The 24,387-nt window shown below is 48.6% G+C and overlaps 2 protein-coding genes across 5 annotated transcripts in view; both read left to right on the top strand.

Moving 5' to 3' along the window:
• The window catches only part of SCAMP4 (secretory carrier membrane protein 4), a 21,035-nt gene extending 2,478 nt beyond the window's left edge, over positions 1-18,557 (top strand). The window contains exons 1-10 of one of the 3 annotated variants that reach the window (XM_085313130.1): positions 7-669; positions 1,099-1,233; positions 2,297-2,330; positions 3,600-3,667; positions 4,112-4,167; positions 7,000-7,128; positions 9,755-9,911; positions 13,119-13,220; positions 14,212-14,329; positions 15,319-18,557. In XM_085313130.1, the coding sequence (XP_085169256.1) occupies positions 4,161-4,167; positions 7,000-7,128; positions 9,755-9,911; positions 13,119-13,220; positions 14,212-14,329; positions 15,319-15,495 (690 nt within the window). In that variant the 5' untranslated portion in view covers positions 7-669; positions 1,099-1,233; positions 2,297-2,330; positions 3,600-3,667; positions 4,112-4,160 and the 3' untranslated portion in view covers positions 15,496-18,557. Of the gene's footprint in view, positions 1-6; positions 670-1,098; positions 1,234-2,296; positions 2,331-3,599; positions 3,668-4,111; positions 4,168-6,999; positions 7,129-9,754; positions 9,912-13,118; positions 13,221-14,211; positions 14,330-15,318 lie in introns of those variants that run through there. The other 2 variants (XM_085313131.1, XM_085313129.1) reach the window with 2 other exon arrangements.
• A 5,506-nt stretch (positions 18,558-24,063) lies between these two features.
• The window catches only part of CSNK1G2 (casein kinase 1 gamma 2), a 48,484-nt gene continuing 48,160 nt past the window's right edge, over positions 24,064-24,387 (top strand). The window contains exon 1 of one of the 2 annotated variants that reach the window (XM_085313127.1): positions 24,064-24,139. The gene's annotated coding sequence lies outside the window, so the exon portion shown is untranslated. Of the gene's footprint in view, positions 24,140-24,181; positions 24,373-24,387 lie in introns of those variants that run through there. The other variant, XM_085313126.1, reaches the window with a different exon arrangement.

The following is a 24,387-nucleotide window of genomic DNA, read 5'->3' as shown; positions in this document are numbered from 1 at the left end:
AAAAAAGAAAAAAAAGAAAAAAAAAAACAGGGCAGAGTTGCCACGTTTTTTTTAAATGGAATGGGAGAGGCATGAAGAAGACATACACTTGTCTGATGAACACTGTGGATTTGCTTCGATTCCTTCCTTAGCCTGGTGGTTTCAAATCCCTGTTTCCYAGATCCTTGAAGAGTGGCCTTGCTTTTAGGCCACCTGCTGTTTTGAAATGCGTGGAGTGTCAACTAGCATGAAATGACTTCAGAAAGCCTGGTGTCTGGCACTCACGGGAGGTGTGGGCTTGAACCACTTGAAGGAGATGTGCCTTGTGCCCAGGTCTTTTCCTTCTGACTGTGTGCTAAGCTTTAAATCGTTGATTTACAAAGGAGGGTTGGCAAGTTCTCCTGCCGTTGTGTACAGATGCTGCCCACGTGGGGAGCCGTCGAATTTGCTTTCAGCTGAGTCTTCTAGATTAAACCTCAGAGTGCAGTCCTGCTCAGAAACTCTTAGCCTCACTACAGTCATCAAATCAAAGCAAAAGTACAAGCATAAAGCAGTACGGAGAATATCCTAAAGTAAGAATTCAGGAGGAAGTTAACTTTACTGGAGACAGCACCGGGCACTTCTGAGCTTGGCTGGGAGATTGAAGAGGGCATGAAAGGACCCTGGATCCTTTCGTGAGTCTGATCTTAGGTGAGTTGCCCAAGGTCGCTAGATGRCTTTTATGGCAAAGCTGGAACTGAGTGCAGCTTTCCCACCTYCCTGCTAGCGCTCTTATTTTGGCCTATTCTTCCTCCAGAAAGAAAAAAAGGAGTAGGGGAAATGAATGATGAAGGTAAATAGTGAGAAATAACTGAAAATTTTAGAAGTACTTATCTTTATGTAGGCAGAATAAATTTTATATCGACAGTCTTATGTGCCTCAAGTTGCTTGCCACAGGTATTTCATCACAAAATTATCTTATCATAGATAATGAAAGGTGTTTTACACTGAAGTCATATTTGAAGTRTTCATATTGTGTGCTTCCTAGGAAAGCACTACTACTTGCACGTATTTCTCGGTTTAAAAGGAGATCGCTGTCTCTCCAAAATGACACAGGGCATTTTTGTTTTTGAAATACAGACGAAGAAAAGCTCCCACTGTCTCCAGTGGGCTTCTGTGAGTCATGTGAATTGGGCTGTAAACTTTGGAGTTATTCGTTGACTGCTTATGAGCACAGTGGAAAAAGGAAGTTCACTTCACACCGTGGTTTCCTTGGTATGTTTCTTCTTCCTTCCTCCCCAARTAATAGACTTTAGATGAAGAAATCACTGCAGCAGAGAGTGCAGGTGTGAGTTTTATCTATTTCCAATTAAATTGAAAASATTTCTGTGAATATAGCGGTTATTTTTGTGTGGTATTATCTTGCACACAAGCATCACGTGCGTGGTGGGGTGGTACCTGTTGGCATGGTATCCATAGCTGCAGTGAATCTATTTCCTTACAAGTGGACTTTGCAACTGGAGCTTCATTTGAGGATATTTTGGCTGCACAGTGCATTTTTTTCCCCCCACCTAGAGGAGTTTCAACCATCAGCAATTAAAATTCAGCAACATTTCACTTAGCAAAAAGTGTAATTCTGAGGCGCAGTATCCCAAGACCCTGCAGATAAGAGTTTGCAGATGTCCTGCCCAAATTAAACGGTGAGCTGGGGGGCTATGAAGAGTGAGACTCTGTTGCAAGTGTATCTGAGAGCTCTGAGGTTTGAGCCTGCTGCCATAGATGTCCATGGGGGAAAATTCCTTTTACTGAGAGCAAGACTAGAATCTCAATCCACTTGAACCAGTGGAAGGCAAATACATCTCAAGAACTGATCACTCAATGCAAAACTTGCTCGTATGCTCTTGTCTTTGCAAAAAGGAATATTCTTAATGTCCTTTTGCTGTTAAAAATCGCATCTTTCAGTAGGAAAATGACAGTTGTTGTCCCAGAAACTTCTGTGAGATTACTCATAATAGCAGAGGTTGCCAAACGGAGCAGTCTTCAGCGGTTTGTGTCATAGCTGCTTTAGRTGGTAACATAGCCCATCTCCAGAGCGTCAAAGCCTGGCTGAGATTTGTTAAGAATTGAGCGGGTACATGAGAACAAATGRGCAAGATTAGGAAGGGGTGTATCACTGGAGTGCTGCCTTTTCTCTCTCCGATTATTTATTTATTTGATTTAAAGCCCCTTGATTGTGCTACAGGTGTTTCCTGTAGAAGCTGGGGCACAAGGAAGCTACGTTTTGGCCCATAAAGCTAAGAATACGTCCCGACTTCTTTCCTTCTGGTCCCTTTCCCAGCCAACGGACTGATGCCTCCTACACCTTTGCGACTGTAAGGAAAGATGCTGGCATTGAAGTACGCTAAGGGCTCCTGTTCTGAAGAAATCACCTTTCTACTTCGCTCATCTTTAAGTGCAAGACTCTTTTTTTCTAGTTGTGGTAACATAACTGGTGTTCAAGTCTAATTTGTGCTTCCCCCCTCTGCCCCCAAATTTGCAGATCTTGGCTGGAAATGGGCAGAGCAAARTTTTAATTGTGTTCTTAGCTGTCTTCATACTTTCTATTTGCCTGTTGATTTTATTTTTTTTTCTTTTTAAAAAGGGCAAAAACCAAAACACGTTCGTTTCTAAATCATATTATAAATTATAAAAGTCTGTGTRGTGGGAAAGCCTAAAGGCTTCAGCTGGATGGGACCTCGTTGTGTGAACGTTTGACAAAGGAGTCCTAACGCTGAGAAGCTCGTGATTTACATAAATTTCCTGTCCACGCTCTGCTGCTTAGACTAATACAGGCAAAATAGTATGTTGTTCTCAATGTAGACCTAGTTAAGGTAGTATTTAGTTGTCTTGCTCTGTGCAGAAGATTGAACTCTATCTGTACRGGTCCCCCTTGTTGTCAATGTACCGTTGTTTCCAGCAAGGACTGTGCTCCAGTAGGTTGTGAAAATAAAATGCAACCCTAACAAAATAATTGCACTGGTTAAAATATGCATCATCTAGCCCATACATCAAGCATGGAAATGCAGAAAAGGGAAATGAGTTCTTTAAATCCGGAGAGCTTTGGATACAAAGTGGCTACTCTGATCTGAGTGCAGTAGCTGCTATAGATGTTGCAATAGTGTGTGCTGTTAATTTTGTTATTATAAAGGCAGTTTTTAGTCTATGCCTTCTTGTTCTTCGTAATTCTTGTCAACCCTTGAAATATTGCTTTAGAGCTTTTTTTTTTTTCCCCGTGGGATTCTTTGTTTTCTGTTYGAAATTTGCAGATACAGGCACACGGTGGGTTTTACCTCTAAATGTAGAAGCGGATCGAATCAAAGCAGCCGTGCAGTCCGCACCTCTGTGCGGCTCTCCTCTGTGGGATCGGTTCTGCCGAAATCAACAGAGCTGTTGACATGGGGTAGACTTCATAGGATTCGATCTGTTGGGAATTACAGTAATTTTCAATGGTGGTAACAGAAAGAAGAATGAATCTGTATTTTAATAAGGGATGTGGCGTAATTATTAAAATAGTGAGGGATGTTGGGTTTTGGGGGACTGGTTGAGTTTTGAAGAGCAATTTACTTCCCAGCTAACGATGGATTACCTGTTTATTTCTGCAGTTGAGAASGTCCACAGAGAGCTGGGAGACAACAGATCATCCCAGCACCTAAATGAGGCATTAAGTCCGGTAAGCTAGCACAAATTCCTCTTCCAACGGATGCACTTTGCCAGGTCCTATGTCCAGCATATACCAGACCAGACCTGTGTGTCCTAGCTTGTCTGATTTCAGCTGGAAAGTGCACAAGTTCTGGCAGTATTTTTTGTGCATCCTTGGTCTTTGCCAGGTACCACTGAGAGCATGGCGGTTTGCTGCTGAAGACTAAAAACATTAAAATTATTGACGAGGTGGTTGTACCGGATGAGGTGCTACCAGGTGGAGCTTCATACAAGCAAGGGGAGATCACAACTGTTTGTATGAGGTTCCGTGCAAAGTCTGAGCTGAGTAGTTTATAGTGGGAACTCTGGGGCTGCAGTCCATTGGAGAGATGGTACCAAAGATACCCCCAATTTTAAGAGGTTCTTTGGATGCTGTTAGTGGTATGTGCTGACTTAGTTTTTCTTTCTCTCGTAGGTCTGTTGTTAGCTGTCTGAAACTTCTCCAGGGTACATTCCTAATAGAAATGGCAGGTAAGAGCACCTCCAAATGTGGTGATGCAGAAAGAAAAATGGTTGTAGAGATTTTTTTTTCCCTTTTTTTTAGTGTTCTGTGATGGCTGTGGTTTATTAGGTATGACACAGTTCCTTTCTTCCTAAATTCTTCACATTCCCTTAGTAGCTTTTTAGCTACTTCCCTTTTCTTCATTTTACACTGTATCCACTGTAGATCTGTTAGCTGAGGCCACTGTTCTAGAGATAAAGGCTTAGATGCRACTTTTCTGAAAGTTTTATGAGGAGGAAATTTATTCACAAAGAAGTACGTGAGAGAAGTTCATTTCTTAGAGGCTAAACAGCTCTTCCCACAACATTCCTAGCTCTATTATCGATTTTAATGCAGCTTAATTTTACTTGCAGTGAAATCAGTTACAGAATTGCCCATAACTTCTATAAGATAAGATAAACTCCTGGACTTGTGTACAGCTGCTGTTCACAGGCAATATGATTTGGTCTTTGAAAGCACGTACTGTCCTTGCTGATCAGATGGGTTTATCCCTACCTTGATGCAAGTCCCATAGCGCTCCAAGCTATGCAGTCAGGCATGACAGAGAATATTTTCTTTTGATTTCTTCTATCTTTTCTTGAAAGTAACCCAGAACGGTTTAAAATTACAGAGTCTCTGAGAAGAATACACTTCTGGGATAGGAGAATAGTGGTTGTCTGGCTCCTTGCAACTAGACAGAGGAGAGGTGTAATTTCTGTAACTAAAATCGTTATGGAAGAACTTGGAGCGGTCTGTGAGCTTGAAAAATGGCAAACTGCAGTGTCCAGTGTCCAGAAGTGACAGTTGTTTTTGGCCTCACCATCTAGGACTTCTGCTCTAGAGGCTGGCAACAACTCTGTTGCTGGTGGAAGACCTGAATTGTAGGAGAGGAAAAAAAGGAAGAGAGCTGAACCGAAGGAACTAGCTGCAGCTACAGGTTTTGAAGGGGGGCAGGAGGAAGTTGCCCCCATGCCTTCAAAGATATTAGAGAATCTGCTTTTACTGTGGTCAGCTAACCTTGCTCTTACTGATTTCCCTAGAGAGCTGTCTTTTCAGCTTTTAAAGCTGTGCCCCCTTTGCTTTCCATTTAGAAATCCAGCATTGCTGTGTCCTTTGTAGACTGCTGAGATAGATTGTCCAAGGGAACACCCACTAGGTGTTTATAGCGAACAAAAAAATCATGCTAAGAAGTTCAAATTCCTATGGACTTTGAAAGTAGCCATGGAAAATTAGTGCTGCATGTGACGCAGCTTCTTGTGCTGACAATAGGTGTTAACCAGTAACTAATGCAGGCTTTAAAAACCATCTGAATTAATGTCATGCTTTCACAGGTGATGGCTAAGGAAGGGAAACAGGCATAACATTTTTTTTATATATAAAAAGGTCTGTTGAAAACTTGAGTTGAGCTGATGACTTCAGACATTCTTCCATGGTTAGTTCTGATGTACTTGCAGTGGGCGTTATCCTCGTAGTTTTTTCTGAATAAAAATATGCCTTCCTTTGCATGAAGTAAAGCCTTTTCTTCCCTAAAGCATGGCATGCAGTTTTAGACTCCTCCCTGCCAACCTTAAAATGAAGTTAAGAAACTGCTCCTGCAAAATGTCTTCTCACACAGAGATAATGGCAAGAGAAAGGGAACTCTTGTGCTGACAGTTCTTGTTCAGACATTTCCTCTCGTCTTCTGTGCCATTTGGAGGTTTTCCCAGGACATTCTTCATCTCTTCCTCTGGTTGTTTTTAATTCTGTTTACTGGGGCTGAAGTAGATGAGAGACAATTAGTCACGATGCCCTGGAATCAAACTTTAATCAGCACTGGAAGGCAAGAGCAGGCATTCCCAAACATGTAGCAGCTCACACCCAGGCACACATACATAGGCACACAAAGCTGTGCATCTTTATAAAAGCTGACAGCAGTTTAAATACAGAGGACTTAGGTATTTGCTTGAWTTTTTAAAAAAGTATTTTCTTTCCAAGGTAAGTTTTTCTTGCCTTTGTCAGTGTTTGTTGATTTTATGGTATCTGAATGCAAAGCTTGCTTCACTGGGGTTCAACCTTGTGGAAAAACCTCACTTGCAAAGGAAAAAAAAATGTACACTCACAATTGCATAACAACAAAGCCATCCCTGACATCTGACTTGCCTTCCCCAAACTGGGGGGTGTCTGGGTACTAAATTCCAGTTTTAGAGGGATGAACCCTTCTTTGCTGTCAAAGAGCTATATCTGCTACAGATCCCAAAGCACAAGCCTTATGCCAGCAAGCCCATTACTCAGAATTTGAGTCTGAAGGTAAACCTGCTTTTTTCTGGAAAATCACTGGCCTTTCCTCCTGCCTGAGTTGTCAGAGAGGTTCTAACTAAAAATCTCTGTGCAAACTGCTTTTCTTCCCCAGACGTTTATGGCCATCTGCTCGTTTTACCTAACGTTTCATCCCTGAGCTATTTCTAAGGTCTTGGTTCTCTTTAGCTCTGTATTTTGCGGTGCCTTTTGCACCAACTTTATACTAAAGTTTAAAGTTACCAAATCCGTGTGTTGGTCTTTAGCTCGTTTCTTGTTCCCACACTAAGTCTTGCACGAGCTGGCATAAATGTATTTTGTCCACTGCTAAGCAAGGAGAACAAGATGTTTGATGTCCAGAGGCAAGATGACTATGCTGAAGTAAGTAATCTGGATGGCCAGAGCTGGTGATTGCTTTCTAATTCTTGTGAGTCTTCTCACTTTAGGGGTCCTCAGGGCTTTTGTGCATCAGGGAAGTGCAGGGGATGTTGCTCACTGACACGAGAACGTTTCTGCGTTCAGCTAATCTCTGTGTTCTTTTTTTGTAGAAAAGGTGAATAACTTCCCGCCGCTCCCCAAGTTTATCCCTCTGAAACCATGTTTCTACCAGAACTTTGCTGATGAAATTCCCATAGATTATCAGACTTTGGTGAAGAGAATCTACCATGTATGGATCTGTAAGTTGAATAAGAAACCTGTGCAGGGGAAATTACGTGTGTGTTGCAGAAAAATACAACTCCTTATTTATGTGCTTTAGGATTTTGACTGCAGTTAGTTTATGCGAAACAATGATTCCTTCTAGAATGCTGTAACTACCTTTTTGCCTAAATTTTAAGCTGTCATGCCTTGAATTTTTGTCACAGAGCTGACATTGAAGAGAAGAGCAAATATTGGTGCTAGAAAAGGCTATTGGTAAATTTGAGGAGGAAAAAATACCACATTTGAAGCAGTTATTGATGTCAAGTAATGTATTACTCCAAAAAATAGCCCTGTTAAAGTAATTCCCAATGCACCTAGAATAAGATGAATAGGAGAATTTTGGGCAAGAAAATGTGGCTCATGTATTTGTTACCTGTCTTGCCACTCTGCTGTATGAATCCTAGAATTATCCTTCTGTGTGCCATCCACAAATTTCCCCATCCAGTCTAAGCAGTGTCTAAAGACAGCTCTRTGCTGTATCTTCCTGAGCTATCCTTAAATATAAAATATTCTTAGCCGCAGATTTAGAGGCAGGGTGATCCCCTTGGTCAGAACTAGTGATTTGCTGATATTCTGGAGGAATAGACCTCTTGGCTCTCTGAACTCCTGATGTTTTGTCTAGCAATGCAAAAGCCAGTTGTGAAAATTAGCTATTCTTCTGCAGGGAACGACACTGGATGAAGAACCTTGTGGCAGGCCTAGAGACCCACAGGAAATGCTTTGGACAATTAAAAATCTTTTTGACTTGCCTTTCCCCCTCCTCCTGCTTTTTCCCAAAACGCTTGTCCTCGTATTTACCCCTCTCATAGAAGGAAAGCTTGTTTTCTGCGAGATATGCATTTGATGGCACGGCTTTTCATCGAGACRTATAGGATATGTGTATGAGGGAGATTTGTGTATATAAATAATAGCATAATCTATCACTTCATTGTTCTTCTGTTATTTAGAGATGCTGAAATGAGCTCTGTAATTTTCTTGCCTGAAGAAACTGCTTGTCCCTCCAGCCCAACTAGTTAAATGTTGCATGCTGTAAAGCTGCCTTTGTATGTGACTCTTTTTAAACAAAGCGCCCCTCATTCAACTTCGTGGAAAGATGGAAAGGTGCCAGCCATTTAGGCCAGCTAGTCATCTGCGTGGCTGAGGAGACCTAGCATTTTCACCATGAGTTTTAAATTTCCATCTGCTGCGCTTTTCCTTTTGGGGGTCTTCTGGACTTCTTGGGATGGAATAGAGAGGAAAGGGATACATATGGAGGGAAGACGGTAAACAAGAAAAGGCCAGTATTAAAAACAGAAACACTAAAGTCATTACTAGAAGGTTGAATGTTGTTTACTTTAATTGCATTTGACCATTTTGTGAAGATAGATGGTGACTTGGGGAAACCTGTACCAGAGCTCCCACTACTGGAGAACAAACTCCTGTCTGACACATCAGGAGAACCAGAAGTTCCTGAAAACTTAGGTGTTCCTGTCTTGATGTTTTCTTATTCGGTAACTTTTAGAGAGCAAGTGACTTGTGAAACTAAGCATTTGACAAAGTGCAGCTAATTACCATATAAATGAAATTTAAATAATTAAAATCCCTTCTTCTCCGCATCCCAAAATATTAAGATACATGCAAGAGATGGCATATAAAGTCGTGTTACTAGCTACTCCAAAGAGAAGGAATTTTCTGTTTGGTGAGCCAATATTTTATTTCCGCTCTCGCCTAATTCAAGTGTCAGAATAAGCAGCTGGGTTAGAGTATTTTAAACACTGGATTCCCTTGACTGTATTGTCAGTATTATATTATGACTGTGCAGGGTCGTAATTGTTCAGCAGCCTCTGAGATGAGTGAAGGGAGGTGAGTCCGTGCAAAGCGAAAGAAAGGGAAGAGTCGCTGGAATGAGTGGCCAACCTGGCTGAGCTGGGAGCCGCAGCACGTAGCACGGCGAGGACCAGACACGGCACTTTTGCTTCCTGGGGGAGAAGAGAAATTTTGCCTGAATAAGTGGGACCAGAATCCAAACAGTTTGCTATGACCTTGTCACCAGGCAGTACTGAAGTGTCCTGCATGTTTGCACCCTCTGCCTTCTCACGTCTCCTTGGCAGTGCTAACTGATACAGGTTACTGTAAAAAAAAAAAATAGAATTAACTTCCATCTGCTTTCCAAAAAAGAGCTTATAATTGGGCTAAGCCTACTCGATGCTAGTGTGTAAGGTAGTGTTTTTGCACCGTTTCCCTCCAAAGAAGGGGTCTTGCTACAAACAGGAATTAAACATCCTTGCTCTTAATTTATAATAGCAGTGGACCGAATCTTGCCCGAGTCGGGCACAGCAGTTACCGCCCAGCTCTCCATCCTTTGGCAGGCCCCCAAAAGGGTTTCTTCATCCCTCTACTCTGACATACTTGCTGGAAATGAATGTATTTCTGCGCTGCTGACCCCTCAGGTCACAGCCAAAAGCGTTCCCAGCCATTAACGCACGGGTAGTGGTTGCTTTACTGGGCATGAGTTTCCTGCTGTAATATGGTCCTGTCGTATCGTAATGCAGGATAGTTGTTTCCTTTTTCTCTGAAGATGTGAACCCACGCAGCCTCACGTTTTCCCCTCTGCTTTCTTTACAGTCTACTGCATGACACTAGTCATGAATATAATCGCATGCCTAGCGTGGTGGATCGGAGGAGGCTACGGGGTCAATTTTGGCTTGGCCATCCTTTGGCTCATTCTCTTCAGTCCCTGTGGCTAYGTCTGCTGGTTCCGACCTGTATACAAAGCCTTTCGGTAAGTAGAAGCTCACAAAGTGGTTTTGTTTCCATTTCCTCTAGGAGAGAGACGTGATGTTATTGGGAAGTGAGTGCCCATATGGAGATCTGCATGTCTGGGATAAAGATTAAGGACTTAGATATCTGAATATCTTATTTATTTTAGAAACATTTTTAGTTAGAAGTGRGGCTACTTTTAAATATTAGATGTGGGTTTGAGGATCACTTGCCTACTTGGAGGTCAGCAGCACTGACTTGTTTGCCACTTTCGTGAGCATGAAATTCGCATTTTACCTAAATATCTCAGGCTTCGAAGTGCCCTAATATCCGCATAACCCTAAGGGGGATATTAATTTGATAAAGCTTCATTGAGGCTTGTTTTGATGGAAGACTAGTAAGTTATCYGTAGCTGAGAACTCTCCTGTTTTTTGTCTCTAGGTACAGAACTTGACTGCTTTGCTTTTTAGATTAAAGCAGCTCCTTAGGACCAGTCCTYCTGAAACTGCCCAAATATTTAAAGCCATCCTAGTTTTTTACTTTAATAATCATTTGCGTTTGCTCACGTTTCCTGGGGATCACAAGGCATTAGCCAGACATTAATGCATAATAGAGCTCTGAGGGACCCAAGCTTTTTCCAGTCTTGTGTAGGGAACCAGGGCACAGGAGGGAAGTGACCTGCCCAGTGTCACGCTSTGGGTCTTCAGCAGGACCCGCACGACAGCCTGGGGTCTGGGCTGTGAAGGTGAAGCTCTCTGGTCCKCCTTTACCAGAATACCCTGGATTTTGATTTTTATCAGCTTCAGTGATGAGTTAATTTAGAAAACAGCAAAAGCAACTGACAGAAATGGGAGTTGGCATATGGGGGCCCCCTCTATGAAAGGAGTTGAGCACATGCTAAATTAGTTGCTTAAATGCTCTCCTGCATTCAACACTCTGTGTACTAACAACACTGGGCAGTTAATTCACTAGAGATGCTTAAAACATCAGCGACTGCATTATAGAGTAYAGGGGAGGATTATTTCTGAAGGAAGTGGAAGACGGTAGGGTTGGATTCAGCTGAAAGCTTTAGAAGACATGAAAATATGAGCTTTGAACTTGCTCTCTGGGGCTGGGGTTTTGTCCCCATCCCTAGCTCAGAAGCCTGAGGGGACTCTATACGCCTACCAGAGCTCTGCTCCAAGAGCATTTTCCATTCTAAAGTCTGGGAAAAATTACTCTTCCTCACTGACCTCCTCTGGGCTTGCACAAGGATCGTTTCTAATTATTTCTTTAGTGTTGTTTGTATATATGTTTATGCAACTGAATACTGAAAGGTCCCTGAGGTTACTCTGTATACAGACTTCTACAGTTAAAAAAAGAACAAGCCCTTGGGACAGAGTGGCAAGTCCAGGGATCACTGAGTTTGACATTAGTTATAGGAGAGGCTTGAGAAACATTACAGTGGGGCAGCAGCATTTCRTATGATATTGCAGATAGCCTTGATTCAAGAAAGCTAGGTCAGACCCACTTGCTATGCTTATTTTGGGAAGAAGCAACTGTTAAATACCAGCATCGTGTACTGCGAGGATGCTTTCATAAACCCTTTGTCATACCTCTGCATCCAAAATTAAATTAGCTGCAGAGCTTTGGCACTAGGGCAAAGCTGTTGCAAATCTGCACCAGAAAGCTGGATCAGAAGGCACCTTTTCTGTGTATCCTTGCTAATTCCTATACATCCTTTCAACTGGAGACTCCTCCAGCCCTTTCAGATCTTAGTTGCAAGAGTCTGAAGGCTCAGCCTGGAACCTAATCCTTTGTTAATTGGATTATGATAGGCACTACTCCGAACAGTCCATGTTAAAAGTATTTCTTTCACGTTGCTGTACTCTGAGGTGATATTTGAAGGGCAGRATCATGAAGATGCTCAGGGAAGGCAAGCTTCTTTCACAGCGTCTCTGTAAGTAATTAGCTTTTGAAAGATGGAAGGTAAGAGCCTCCTCTAATTTAGGTAGATCATGTCTGTAAATGRACACACAGAGCAGCAGAGATCCGGCTGGAGGTTTTCCCACATATTTCAAACTAGCCAGAGTCCATGACATTGACCTGTCTAGAGCCTGTAGTCCTGCCTCCCTCATCTCTGCTTTAGGCATTAGAGGCTAGAATTACTAAATACTTTCAGACTTTGAGCAGGAATTGGGAACGGCTGAAGGTCTTCTGTAAGCTCCCCGTTACACCAGACTGCCCTGTTAGCTACTGCACTATCTTTATAAATCTGTTCCATGGATTGCAGGCCCTTCCAGTTTCTGAGGTAATGGGAAGAATCTGTATCATTAAAAATGGAAGAGCACCAGGTTTGGGGAGCTTCAAGGGTATGAAAGTGGGCTTGCAGTGAAAGGCTGGCTCGTCAGCATAGCTGGTTTGATGGGAWGGAGATCTGCTGCTGCAGTGCTAGCCTAGCTGTAACCCAAGCAGTGCTGCGCCCCAGCACACCTGTGACGGAGAGGCCATGAACGTGCCTGGTCCGCCACCTTCTTTGGGGTTACAGTCACGCTGCCTCCTATATTTGCTTAAATTACAGGACCTTACATATTCAGGACCCTCTCAGCCCACATATCCTAAAGACGTGGAGCTTACGAAGGTGTGAAAGCGCATGTTTGCCTTTCCCCAGATGCTATACCACCCAAGCATCTCTCTTACGTGGCCATTGAAACTTTTATTTTCTTCCTGTTTTGTCTCAGTGCTGGATTATTAACCGTAAGCATGTAAGCTTGATGACAAGCAACCACTGAGGCATTCCCAGATGGGATTTTTCAGGCTCAGTAATGACTTTTAGCATATGGGCAAACTCTGCCTGCCAGTGTTCAGGCCCTGGTGTGCCTGCTTGCTGGTGGCTGAGTTGCGCAGGTGTTAGGCTGCACTGACTTCAGATATTTGGTCAGAAAAATGATTCAGGCATTCCCTCTTCCGCAGGAGGCTGCCTCTCCTTATGTGTCATCATATATGTAATTATTTTGTTAGAGCAACTGCAGGAGCCTGGCTTATTGGAAGAGATTAGGTGCTGATGATTCATGGATCTGTACGCTTTCCCTGCCAGGGAAAGAGTAGTAGGCCTCCAAGTACATAGTTGTGGAGGGATCTGTTTTCTGAGACAGCACGTTTGTGTGTTTGTACGTGATGGAGTCAAACAAAGTGGTGTGAAACAATGCGAAGTGTCAGCCTCCTCCTACCTTCCTCTCCTCCTCCGCAGGTCGGACAGCTCGTTTAATTTTATGGCCTTTTTCTTCATCTTTGGCGCGCAGTTTGTTCTCACGGTCCTACAAGCAATCGGTTTCTCTGGATGGGGAGCATGGTAAGCATGACGCTGCTCTCGTCTTGTAGCTGAGCACTTGGCTTTTGTGACTTGCAGTTTCGTGGAACTTACTTTGTTTCCATGAACTCTGGAGAAACTGATGGGGTTCTGCACAGCATGATATGGAAAAAGCTGTCTAGTTTTCACTATGGCATAATTCTATCTACTTGGAGTAGATAATTTTATCTATTCCCAGTTCCTGTAAGAGTTCATATACTGGCAGATACCTTCATCTGTTTGTTTTTCTTAGCACCTCCCTGTAATATCCATTTCTTTTTGCCATTTAGCCACACAATTGCAAAATACATCTAATCCTTTCTTAGCATTGCCCTCAACCTACTCTTGGCACATGGTGAGTGGTACACAACAGTGACTCACTATTGGCCTAGAGAGCAAGTATTGCAAGAGTTGTTCTAAAATAAATAGAAGCATTTTAGAGTCTCTCCCTGATTATGTTATAATTCTTTGGCATTTTAACTTTATGTCTCTAGAGATCTGAGAGCAAATCTTGCTGAAGTTACAAATAATAGAAGGTCCTAGCACTCTGTATAGCATTTTGTTTTCTTAACTGCTGAAGCTCCCAAATTCCCCTCTCTGGTTATTACCATAATGGGCAATGGAGATGCAGATCATAGGACCCTGATGCTCCTCGTTCCCAGTTTTGTTCCCTAGATGCAAGACCTTTGCACAACCAAAAGTATCTTGGGAGTAAATATACCCTCCCTAAAGTCTCAGTGCACAGCTGGCTGTTTGCTGAGGCCTGAGATGGGATTACTCAGAGATGCTCACAAGCCAGGTCTGAGATCTTGGAGAAATACCTACCTGAGCAGCACTTAGTTCTGGCCATCGTCTTCATTGCTCTTTTCATTTTGAGGAGCTTTAAAACTGTCTCATGTCGTTTCTGGGTGAGCAGAATTAGCAGTCTCCCTGATAATAAATATACTTAGAAAAGAAGAGGTGTAATGATACTGTTTCTTTCCATCTCTTCCAGCGGATGGTTGGCAGCCGTTACTTTCTTTAGCACTAACGTTGCAGCTGCTGTGTTCATGCTGTTTCCTGCCATTATGTTTACAATGTCAGCAGTCGCGATGCTCTTCTGCATTTTAAGGGTAGGTGCTTCAGATGTTTCCCTGGCCTGGAGTATCTGTGCTTTGTATCACAGTAATGTGAACAGGCAGCTTAACAGCCGCTGTAAGCCAGCACTGCCTTTAAAGGGTTTTTTTTTAAGGGTAGAAGCTTGAGACAATTGGTGTCTTTAAAGAGTATCTAGAGGACAAATCCAAATAAGGCAAGGAGACTGGAGCTGGACGTTCTCAGCATTTCGTGTGGCCATGTTCCTTTATGCAGTTGAACCAAGCTTCACTAATTCTAAAGGTGAAGCATCTTGAGATTCCTGGGGTGGGAACTGGATGGCAGGATGGGARGAGATCCTCATTTGTCTGCAGAAGGAAGGGTTTGGAAAGCCACTGTCTGAGGTAAGACTGTATGGAAAGCTTCAGTAGATTGACTGCACAAGAGGAGAGAAGTCAGAGGGAAAAGAGCATGAGAGATCAGCTCAACAAAAATGCTGCCTCAGAGCAGTTGCCACCATGATATTTACTGCGAGCTCATGGAAGCCTGTTGCCTCTTGTCGTCAAGAGTAGTGTCACTGCCCTGTGTCCTTTTGGGCATTGCATGGTGGTGTGACTTTTAAACCAGAGTTTCTTTTTATACCCATGGGTACCAGTTGTACTTTTTTTTTTCTCTCTTTTTCCTTAGACTATGGCCGAGTCCATCATTCTCGGCCCTGCTGAAGCAGCAGCTTAAGTATTAAAGAGTTTTCAGCACGCTGCTCAGGGTTGGCTGCCTTGCTGTACTCGCTGCATCTCTGTGGGATCCCTAGCTGGAATCCCAGTCATGTTGCTGAAGTATTGAGTTGATGATATCTTTCTGCACCTGTGGCCACTGTATTCCTACCTTTTTGTGCTTTTATTCCTTGGAAATGTAGCTCCTGACAGACAGATGCATGATTTAGTACCAGAGTGACTATAGCTCCTCTCAAGAAGAGGTCTAGGTACCTGTTGCTGACCTTCCTCTTGTTCTCTTGTTCATCCATTAGGTACATAAAATCTACCGAGGGGCTGGTGGGAGCTTTCAGAAAGCTCAGGATGARTGGAACAGCGGCACATGGAGGAATCCCCCCAGCAGGGAGGCCCAGTACAACAATTTTTCTGGAAACAGCCTACCAGAGTATCCCACGGTGCCCAACTATCCCCCGGGAAACCAATGGCCTTAAGCAGCAACAGCTGCAAACTGCCTGGATTCTCTTCTTTTTGGTCTTTTTATTATTGTTATTTGAAAAGATCATTTGCATTCCCACCCCCTCCCCCAGGCTTCTTGGGGACTCTTGTTTTTTGGTCTCCTTCTCATCACTGCAGAAGATGTATGCTGCCAGCCCATGCTGCCTCCAGAGCTCTGCACGGCCTTAGCAGAAAATTTTGTGTTCAGTTACCAGTATTTGCCTTATTGCAGACTGAAGAACCAACCGTTCACTGCCCTTGCTTGAGGGAATCCTCTCCTGATCATACTGAAAAACACTGGTTTCTCCACGATGGTGAACACTACAGGAATTGCTGCTTCTCCTGCCTCCCTGCTTAGCTTTCATCAAATGCACAGTACACCACCAAATCATCTGTAATCGTAACGAACGCAATCTGAACCTTAGTAGCAACTGGTGTTTACTTTCTGGGATGAATAATCTGGAATTTTTCACTCTGAGGGAAACGTAGCCCTTAATTTATTTGGTACCTGCTGATACTGAAGGTACTGGTAAAATCTCCAACCTCTTTTGTTTGTGTTCTCTGGCGATGAATCCTTTAGGTAACAGCGCTTACCGTGGATGAGTGTTGTTCAGATGTGAAGTCCAGGAGAACCCTCATCTGTCTGGCTAGAGCTATCGTTGTGCTAGAAGTCTTGCTTTCCCCGCTGCCAAAAGTTTCTGCTTGATCTGTGTGCTTCAAAAGTGCAGATTCATCTCATTTGGTTGACGCTTGCTCGCTAAAAGCCCGATTCAAAGCCCTGGAACCTCTTGAAGAACTGACTGTTGTGGGGCTTTGGACCTGGCTGCCTGGGTGACGTTCGTCCTTTTACAGATAGGCAGCCCGAGATCTCTCTGCCATTTAAATTCCAGTTATTGGACGTCAAGGTTTTGTGCTGACCCAAGAAATTCCCTACTTGATGTTCCTTGCCCTGTTGAAAAACCGTTTTTTCTGGGCTACCAGCCAGTAGTCAGGTGCTAGATAACTATCGATTTCACTGCTCAGGCCCCAGTGTGATTTGGGAGTAATTCTGTTACAATTGATGGATTTAATTCTAATTTGTGCCAGTGTGGTTAAAATTCAAACGTTCTGCAATGTGTTGTCTGATAGACGAAGGAAAGCTTGTTGGTCCTGTTAACAGATGTTAGCTGTGCAGAGCTGGTACGCGTCTGTGTAGCCAGCAGCACTTTTCTTCCACGGAGGGGCAGGGAGAGAGGTTCTCATCTTTCCCCAAGCATCACTTGAAGAGAAGATAAAGGAGAGAGAGTTTTCCCTGAGAACTAGCATTAATCTTGTAGCTGATTTTCATCCTGTGCATTTACATCAGGACTCCTGTAGGCTGAGCCATCCAGTTCCCCTGGGTCCTGCAGTGATCCCAGCAGTAAAGGCTGCAATTTCTTTCATCTCCCTTAAGAGCCTGCTGTGATTTTCTTTTTTCTTTCTTTCTTTTTTTCCCTTCCCAAACCTGTTAAAACTGGGAGGTCAGCTCCCATTATTTCTGTAGAGAGTGAGTGTTCAGACTCTTCAGCTCTGAAAATTTCAGCCAGCGATCCCGTAAAGGACCAAGTGCTCCGCTTTGGAGACCCGAAAGGTATCGGGCACCCTGGGGGTCAGACCCCAATCCTGTCCCTCCTGGCAGGCTGCAGGATAGGATGCCACAAGTGTCGCTCCAAGCCGACACCGAGTGATTGGAAAGCAAAACTGGCTCCTGCGCGGGGTCAGGGAGGTTGTTCCAGTGAGTGGAGTTGTTGTGCAAGTGATCTTTTGAAAATTGTCTCTACACGTGCCTTATCTAATAAAACATTAGTTCACGAAGGAGAACTGTTCCTTCCCCCATTTTCTCCCTACTAAACTTCCCATTTGGTCTATTAACTCTTTCTGTGTCATACTATAAATGCTCCRCGAAGTACAGCTTGGAACCCGCGCGACACCTTTGTTACTGCGGCCAAAGCAAAAGCAAACGTTCATCGGCRCTCAGAGCCGAGCTCCTTGAGCTTCGTTTTGCAAGCAACGCCGGCACGCTGCTGCAGAACCAGCCTTTGGCTGGCTCTGGGCTATTTAACGCGTTCCTAACGTGGGTTTTCCTTCCTCGCGAGCGCGCAACGTGCTTGTAAGTACAAACGCTTGAAGCCTTCCGAACAGCATGCGACCCGGCCGCGTCGTCGAGCTTTTTTTTTAGGTGCCTTCGTCTTGTGGCGAGTGCAAGTTGTAAACGTTCTTGGTCGCTTGCCGTCGGAGAGCGATAACAGAAGCGCCTGCCCCTAAACTCCCTGGAAACAGGATCGCGCTGGCGGGGAGCGAGCTGCCGCTGACGGGGTCTCGGTCCAACGGGGCCGAACGCGAGCTTGGCCGCACTTGGAAGCGAGAACGCGGGGCGCCTCCGTACGAGGCTCCCTCCGGCCCTGCTCCTCCGTGCTCTGGCCATCTTCAGCCTCTTGCCGACGTTTTTCCAAAGTCATCGGTGTYGTCTTTTAGTCAGGCCGGAGTTTTYGGAGGAGCCGAGAGGAGAAGCGTGGCCGTGAGACTCGGCGTCCCGCKCCTCGTATGCCTCCCTGATGACCCAGGGCTGCGTTTTGAAGTCCGTGGAAGATGCTGGACGGGCAAAGCGAAAAGGCTGGAGCCAGACGCCAAATCCAGGACCCACCGCAACCCTCTGCCGAGATCTCTGAAGAACTTGAGTGAACCTCTCTGGATCGGATCCGCCGTTTCTCATAACTCATCGCCCCCCTCCCCGATCCTCTTAGGCGCCAAAACCGTAATTCCAGAGAGTTGACTCAACATGCTGCCTGAATGGTTGCTTATTTTTTGGGGCTCCTCTGTATGTTTTTAACTGTTTACGTTAGATTTCTAAAACTCCTAACACCATTAATCCGGATCTGGCTCCCAGTTTTGTTCGGCGTCGCGGGGCGGGTGCGTGCGCGCGAGGTTTCGTGTCGCTCGTGGGGCTCTGGGATTTGGGTTTRTGTATATGTATATATTTTTTTTCTTTTCCTCCTGATCACAAGACAATAAATGTTCATCCTGTGCTTGATGAGAAGAACTGGCCGCGTTAGAGAAGTATGTCTGTTCCTAGGTAACAGGAGTTATCTGGCAGAGGGAAATAGCAAAATTTCTATTTTTTTTCCAAAGTCTCCCACCACTTTCCCCCCCTTCTCCTTTAGGGAAAAAAAAAAACAGCGCGCTTACGGACGATGCTTGCTGTCTTGCTGGGGGCCAGCACCAGCCTGCCATGCTGCGAGGCCGTTGCCTCTCCGAGCTCCAGGTAGCTCCGTTTTCGGGCTTCTCCGTAGTGCTGCAGGAGGCTCGGCGCGGCCCTTTGCAGAGGTAGCCCCTGACTTCTGCCTGGGGGGACAGCGTCATCCCCGGGGTATTCGACGCCCGAGGGGAGTCGGCTCGGCTTGTTCAGCGCGCGGCTGAATTTATCGCCCCCGACTTGCCATACGCTGCCTCGGTAGCAAGTATTTCATCCTAAAAGAGCCGACAGCGGCTGATCTCGATGCCTGCGTCGCCTCCAACCCTCGCGGTCGGTAACACCCCCCCCCCCCCTCAGCATCCCGCGCTCGGGCTCGCAAAACCTTCCCGCACCAGCGGCTTCTTCGGGAGCCGCCTCGCTCGGAGCGCGTATCGCGCAGGCGGAGGATGCCTTCGCCCGTAAAGACTGCGTGCTGCGTTTATCCAGGGCTGCGCTGAGCCCTCAGAAAGTCGGGGGGAGCTTTGACTTACCGGTCCCAGGGAAAATTCAGCGAGGCAGCGGGACTGAACAGAAAGCCGTAGGCAATGCTTTGTAGGTATTAAACAGCATTCAGGGCCCTGCTGGATATCTGGACCCCGAACGCGTCTCTCCGCCCTTGGCTATTTTACAGAAGCGTTAAAACGCAGCCATCTCGTAGCGCTCCTGGAGAGGACGAGGGTCCCGGCGCTGGGGGCCGGTTCTTCTGCCCCGTTGTGTTTCTGCCCGGTTTGGTGTATCGGTCAGGCCGCTTGGCTAGCTGCCGTGCTTTTTGTTTGTTTGTTTGTTTTGCTTTTTTTTCCCCCTTCCCCCACTCCTTTTTTTTTTTTTGTCTGACGCTTGACGTTTTTCTGCAGCTTCGGTGCCGGTTCCCGAGCGCAAACRCTGCGGGGCGGAAAGGCTCCGTCCGCGCGCCCCCGAGCAGCTTGCTTCTCCAGCGCGTTGTGTAGAGCAGTGGATTTTGTGTTGTCTGCTYGGGAATTAGCCCTAATTAACTTGTGGCCTCGGGACGAAGGCAGGGCTACTAGCTGGATGCTTTCCCAGCAGAAATCCCCTGGCTTTTCTGGCTACCGCCGAGCTGCTCCCRTAGCACGTGGCCGTATCGATCTCYGCAGCGCGCGTGCGCRCGCTTGGCGCCCCGCGTATTCGCCRCCGAGTAACGGCACGCTGGAGGTTCGAGCTAAATAAAATCAAAACTTTGCTTGCCCCATCTCCCGCGCCGGAGGGTGGGGTAAGTTCGCAACCCGAATGGCTGAGCGACGTGTGCGCTTGAAATCGCCTCATTTTTTTATTTCTCCCCGCTGCAGCGGGTCTGCGGTATCAAAACGGGGGCCGGACCTGTGGGCRCTCCCGGTGCCGGGGTGCACGGAGGTCCCCGTTCCACCTCGGCGGCGCGCGAGCTTCGCGCCCGCGGAGATGGAGTCCGGCCGGTGCTGCTGCTGCTGCCGCAGGACGGACGGACGGACGGACAGACGGCAGCTTCTTCCCACCGCGCTCGTGCAGAGCCACTGGCCCCCGAGGAAGCGCAGCGGCGGACTCGCGCCTTGTCCCTGCTGGGGAGGGGGGGGGGAAGGAGCCGGGATGGCATGGGGCAGTGGAAAAAGGGGGAGGAGGGCTTCGCTGGCAGGCCTGAGCCGGGCCGGGGGCCGCAACGCCGCTCGTACCCCCCCCCCACCCCCCAAACGCGGGGAAGCGGCTTTGCCTAAGCCTTGGACTTCGGTCCGGCGGCCGGACTCCGTCCCCCGGGGCCCCCGGCGCGCGCTGGGAGATCGGGGACGGGCTCTGCCTCCGCGGGCAACGCTCTCGGCCCCGCGAGCTCGGTTGGAAGGCGGCAGCGTCGGACCGGAGGGGCCGAAGCGAAGCAGCCGCTCGCCTGCGGACGCCCACGTCCCGCGTCTCCCTCGGGGCTGGGCTCCAGACGCCCCACGTCCAGCCCCCGGCCGGGGCTCAGCACCTTGGCTCTGCTCCCAGCTCTCCTGCTGCTCAGCTGGGTATTTTGGGAACAACTTTATCCCCGTCTCCAGTATGGGATGCGGATAACGGCCCTTCTGCGTGCTTGTAGGATAGGAGTGGGAATAACACACCACTGCGTAATGCAATGGGCGTGCAAAGCCACCAAAAAGCACTGCCACRGGATGGCAAAATCGGTGTTTCACTTACAGAAGAGTTTGTTTTATTCTCCGAATCCTTCTAAACCGTAACAGTTTCTTCTAGAAATGCTTAAATATCCCAAACTATTTGAAAGGCTCAAACAGGGACGGTTATTGCACCACGGGCAGAAGAAAGCGATTCTCCCGGCTGCGACCTCCTTTACCAAGTGAGCACAAGGAGAGACTTCTTACGGCTGAATTATTTATTTGAATATTATCGTTGTTTCCATGGTGCTCATCCCAAAGCAAGGCTCATAAACGTCTAGCGCGGCRCGTTGCAGCCTCGCGCTGGGAAGAGGGAGGCCGAGCAGGGCCGCTTCTTCGCAGCCCCTCGCTTTTGGAGCGGAAGAATCGGCCGCAGCCGAGCCGCTTCCAACGGCAGCAATTAAACCATCAGCGCTCAGCGAGGCGAAAGCTTAACGCAACCTAAAACTTGGAGGAAACTTTCCTGGTTTATTTTCCGCCAGGGAAAACAGGTCCCAACTTATAGCAAATCCAAGGTGACACRAGGGACTGAAGGCTCATCTGGCCTCCAGTCCCCACCAGCCTGAAACTCCAACCTGTTGCAAGGGGAGTGACAGGAGCTCCCCGGCTCCACCTCGGCAGCAGCACGAGCAGCTTTTGCTCTGGGTGCTAGAGCCATAGTYATTTCTAGGCATTACCCCCGGAAGCACGACCGTGCCGGCCTCTCAGACCTACGCCGGGCGCCGGCGGGGGTGCGTTGCCCAAATGCCAGCAAAACTGAGCCTGCTGTCGGCAGCTGGCTGAGCAGGGCTTTAGGGAGAGCTTTCGAAGACACCGTTGGCGCAAGCGGATGCTGCAGGTCTGCGGCAGGCTGCTCTGGAAAGGCTTAAGCGCTTGCAAAATTCCTGCCCTCGGTGTATTTAAAGCACTGTCACTCATTAAGGGATAACGCAGATCTGCTTGGAGCTTGATCCATCTTCTCCTGCATCCAGCTGGCTGTGCCTGGTCCCAGCTACTGGGGCAGATCAGCAATCGGGAACTTGGAGGGGGGTTTTCCACCCACCGTGGCYGATGGCTTTGGCAAACGCGCCTCCCCAGTGGTGCAGAGAGCTGCTGTGAGGCTTGGAAGGAGCAGGAGGGCGCTGGGCAGCAGAAGGGTGCCTGGTCGCTGCACGAGCATCCCACAACCCGCAAGTCCTGCAGGAAATCGGTGACTTCAGCCAGAGCTGGAGCAGTTGTGGCCTCTGAGGGCCAGTTTGGGGGTTACGGAGATCTGCCTTCCTTAAACATTGACATGTAAACGCTAGACATCTACAGCCCCGATCCGTGCCCGGAGGAGGTGGGACAGCGGAGTCCCACCAGGCGCTCAGCTGTTCCCATCCGGCTCCGGGCTCTGCCCGAGGGAAGCCCCTTGGCAGATCCCTTTTCCCTGCCCCAGATCTTTCAGCCCAGGTTCGATCCGCTGTTGCTGGCCGCTCTTCGTAGCTGAGGTTTGCGTCAGCGATGGCTGACTGCAGCCTCCTGTCTCAGTTCCCTGGCTCTGGGGCTCCTATAAATTTCCAGGCCAGGGAACGTGTTTCCCGCTATCTGCTTGTCTTCGTTTTCTCCATTTGCATTAGGATCACTTGTTAAATGTATTTCCCGGTTGACCTCAGCCCCGAACGGCTCCAGCTCCCTTCCAGAATTGCGGCGGAAAAGCACCAATCCTGCTTGCAAACTCTTCACGCCTCTCAAACCGCCGAAGTGCCCAGCAGAGACGTTTCCTCCAGGGGCCAGACGCAGCCGAACGAGTCCTTGCATGAAGGTCTCTCACCGGCTAGAAGGTTTCTCAYGGGGCGGCGGGGACCTGACTTCGGACGTCACCTCCCAGCGGCGGCTGCCGCCGGAAGGGTTTCGTTACCCTGTACGCGGCGGCCGGTCGCAGCGCGGCCGCGCTCCCCTCGACGCTTCCACGGCTCCGCTCAGCGGAGACGGGGGCAAATTTTAAAGCTTCAGTCGCTCCTCGCTCCCGCCCAAGGGTTTGGATTCAGGGTTTTTTCAGGCCGCACGCGCGCGCAGACGCGCCGAGCTCTTGCTCCCCTCTCCGCTCCCTCCTCCCAGCCTCCTGCCCCGAGCGTTTGGGGACGGCGGGGAGGAGATCGCGTCGCCTCGGCGCCCACGCCAGCCGCCCCTCGGCGCGTCGGGAGATTTTAACACGAGCCCCCGGCGCGGCTTGGCGTGACGGCAGCCGGGGGCGCGGCGCGGGGAGAGCCCGGCTGCGGCCGGTGCAAGCGCTGGGGCTAAACCCAGACCCCTAAATCGCTCCTAAAGAGGCTTGCGGCTCGGGCCGCTCCCGCGCCGCGAATCCACCCACCCGCCGCACCGAGCCGCGCCGCGGCCGTCTGCGGGCCCTATAGCACGTATCCCTGCAGGACCTGCCCACTAGAGGGGCTCTATCCCGTGGCGGGGCCTGTCCCCTGGGCAGGCTGTACGTATAGGTGAGCTATACCCTACAGTGGGTCCTGTTCCCTGTGGAAGTGTGTGTGTGTGGGAAGCTGGCCCCTGTATAGGCTGTATCCTACCGTGGAGCTACCCCCATAGGGGAGTCAACCTACTGGAAAGCTGTACCCTATAGTAGCGGCTGCTCCCTGTTTAGCAGCTGTCCCCTACAGAGCAGCCTGTCCCCTACAGGGGGCTGGATCTATAGGGGAGCGGCCTGTCCCCTATGGAGCGGTCTATCCCCTACAGGTGGCTGGATCTATAGGGGAGCAGCCTGTCCCCTATGGAGCGGTCTATCCCCTACAGGGGGCTGGATCTATAGGGGAGCAGCCTGTCCCCTATAGAGCGGTCTGTCCCCTACAGGGGGCTGGACCTATAGCAGAGCAGCCTGTCCCCTATACAGTGTCTGTCCCCTACAGGGGGCTTGACCTATAGGGGAGTGGCCTGTCCCCTATACAGCAATCTGTCCCCTACAGGGGGCTGGACCTATAGGGGAGCGGCCCGTCCCCTATAGAGCGGCCCGTCCCCCACAGGCGCCGCCCCCGCCGCCGGGCAGCAAGGAGTTAAGGGAACGGCGGCGGCGGCCGCCAAGCGCGCGGCTGCCGTAAAGCACCGCYCGCTGCCGTAAAGCACCGCCCGCTGCCGCGCAGCCGCGTTCCCGCTTCCCTCTCCCTCGCGCCGCGGCCCTTCGCTCGCCTCAAGCCGCCTATTCTCGAACGCGCTTTACGCCAACGACGTTGCGCCACCACCCGCCCTTCGGCTGCGCTTGCGCTCAGCTCCGCCGGGCCTCTAAGCTTCGGAGTTGGTATTCAGGAAGGGCGCTTGCGCCGGCGGCGTGGCGGGGGGCGCATGGGTGCGCGCGGAGCCTACGCCGGCGGCGTAGAGGTGTCGCTGGCTGGCCGCTGCCCGCGGAGTGGTGAGGGGAGGCGAGCGGCGGCGGCGGCGGCTTAAGAGCGACCCGGCGCGGGGGGGGCGCCGCCATGGGGAGGCCGCGGGGCAGCGGCAGCGCGGCCCGCCGCTGAGCGCCTGCGGAGGTAACGGCCGCCGGG

Source organism: Rhea americana, unplaced genomic scaffold (genome assembly GCF_003343005.1).
Source record: "Rhea americana isolate MKP2758 unplaced genomic scaffold, rheAme1 scaffold_378, whole genome shotgun sequence".
Classification (NCBI taxonomy): domain Eukaryota; kingdom Metazoa; phylum Chordata; class Aves; order Rheiformes; family Rheidae; genus Rhea; species Rhea americana.
The sequence above is the reverse complement of the archived record's forward strand: the minus strand, read 5'-3'. Positions and strand labels throughout refer to the sequence as shown.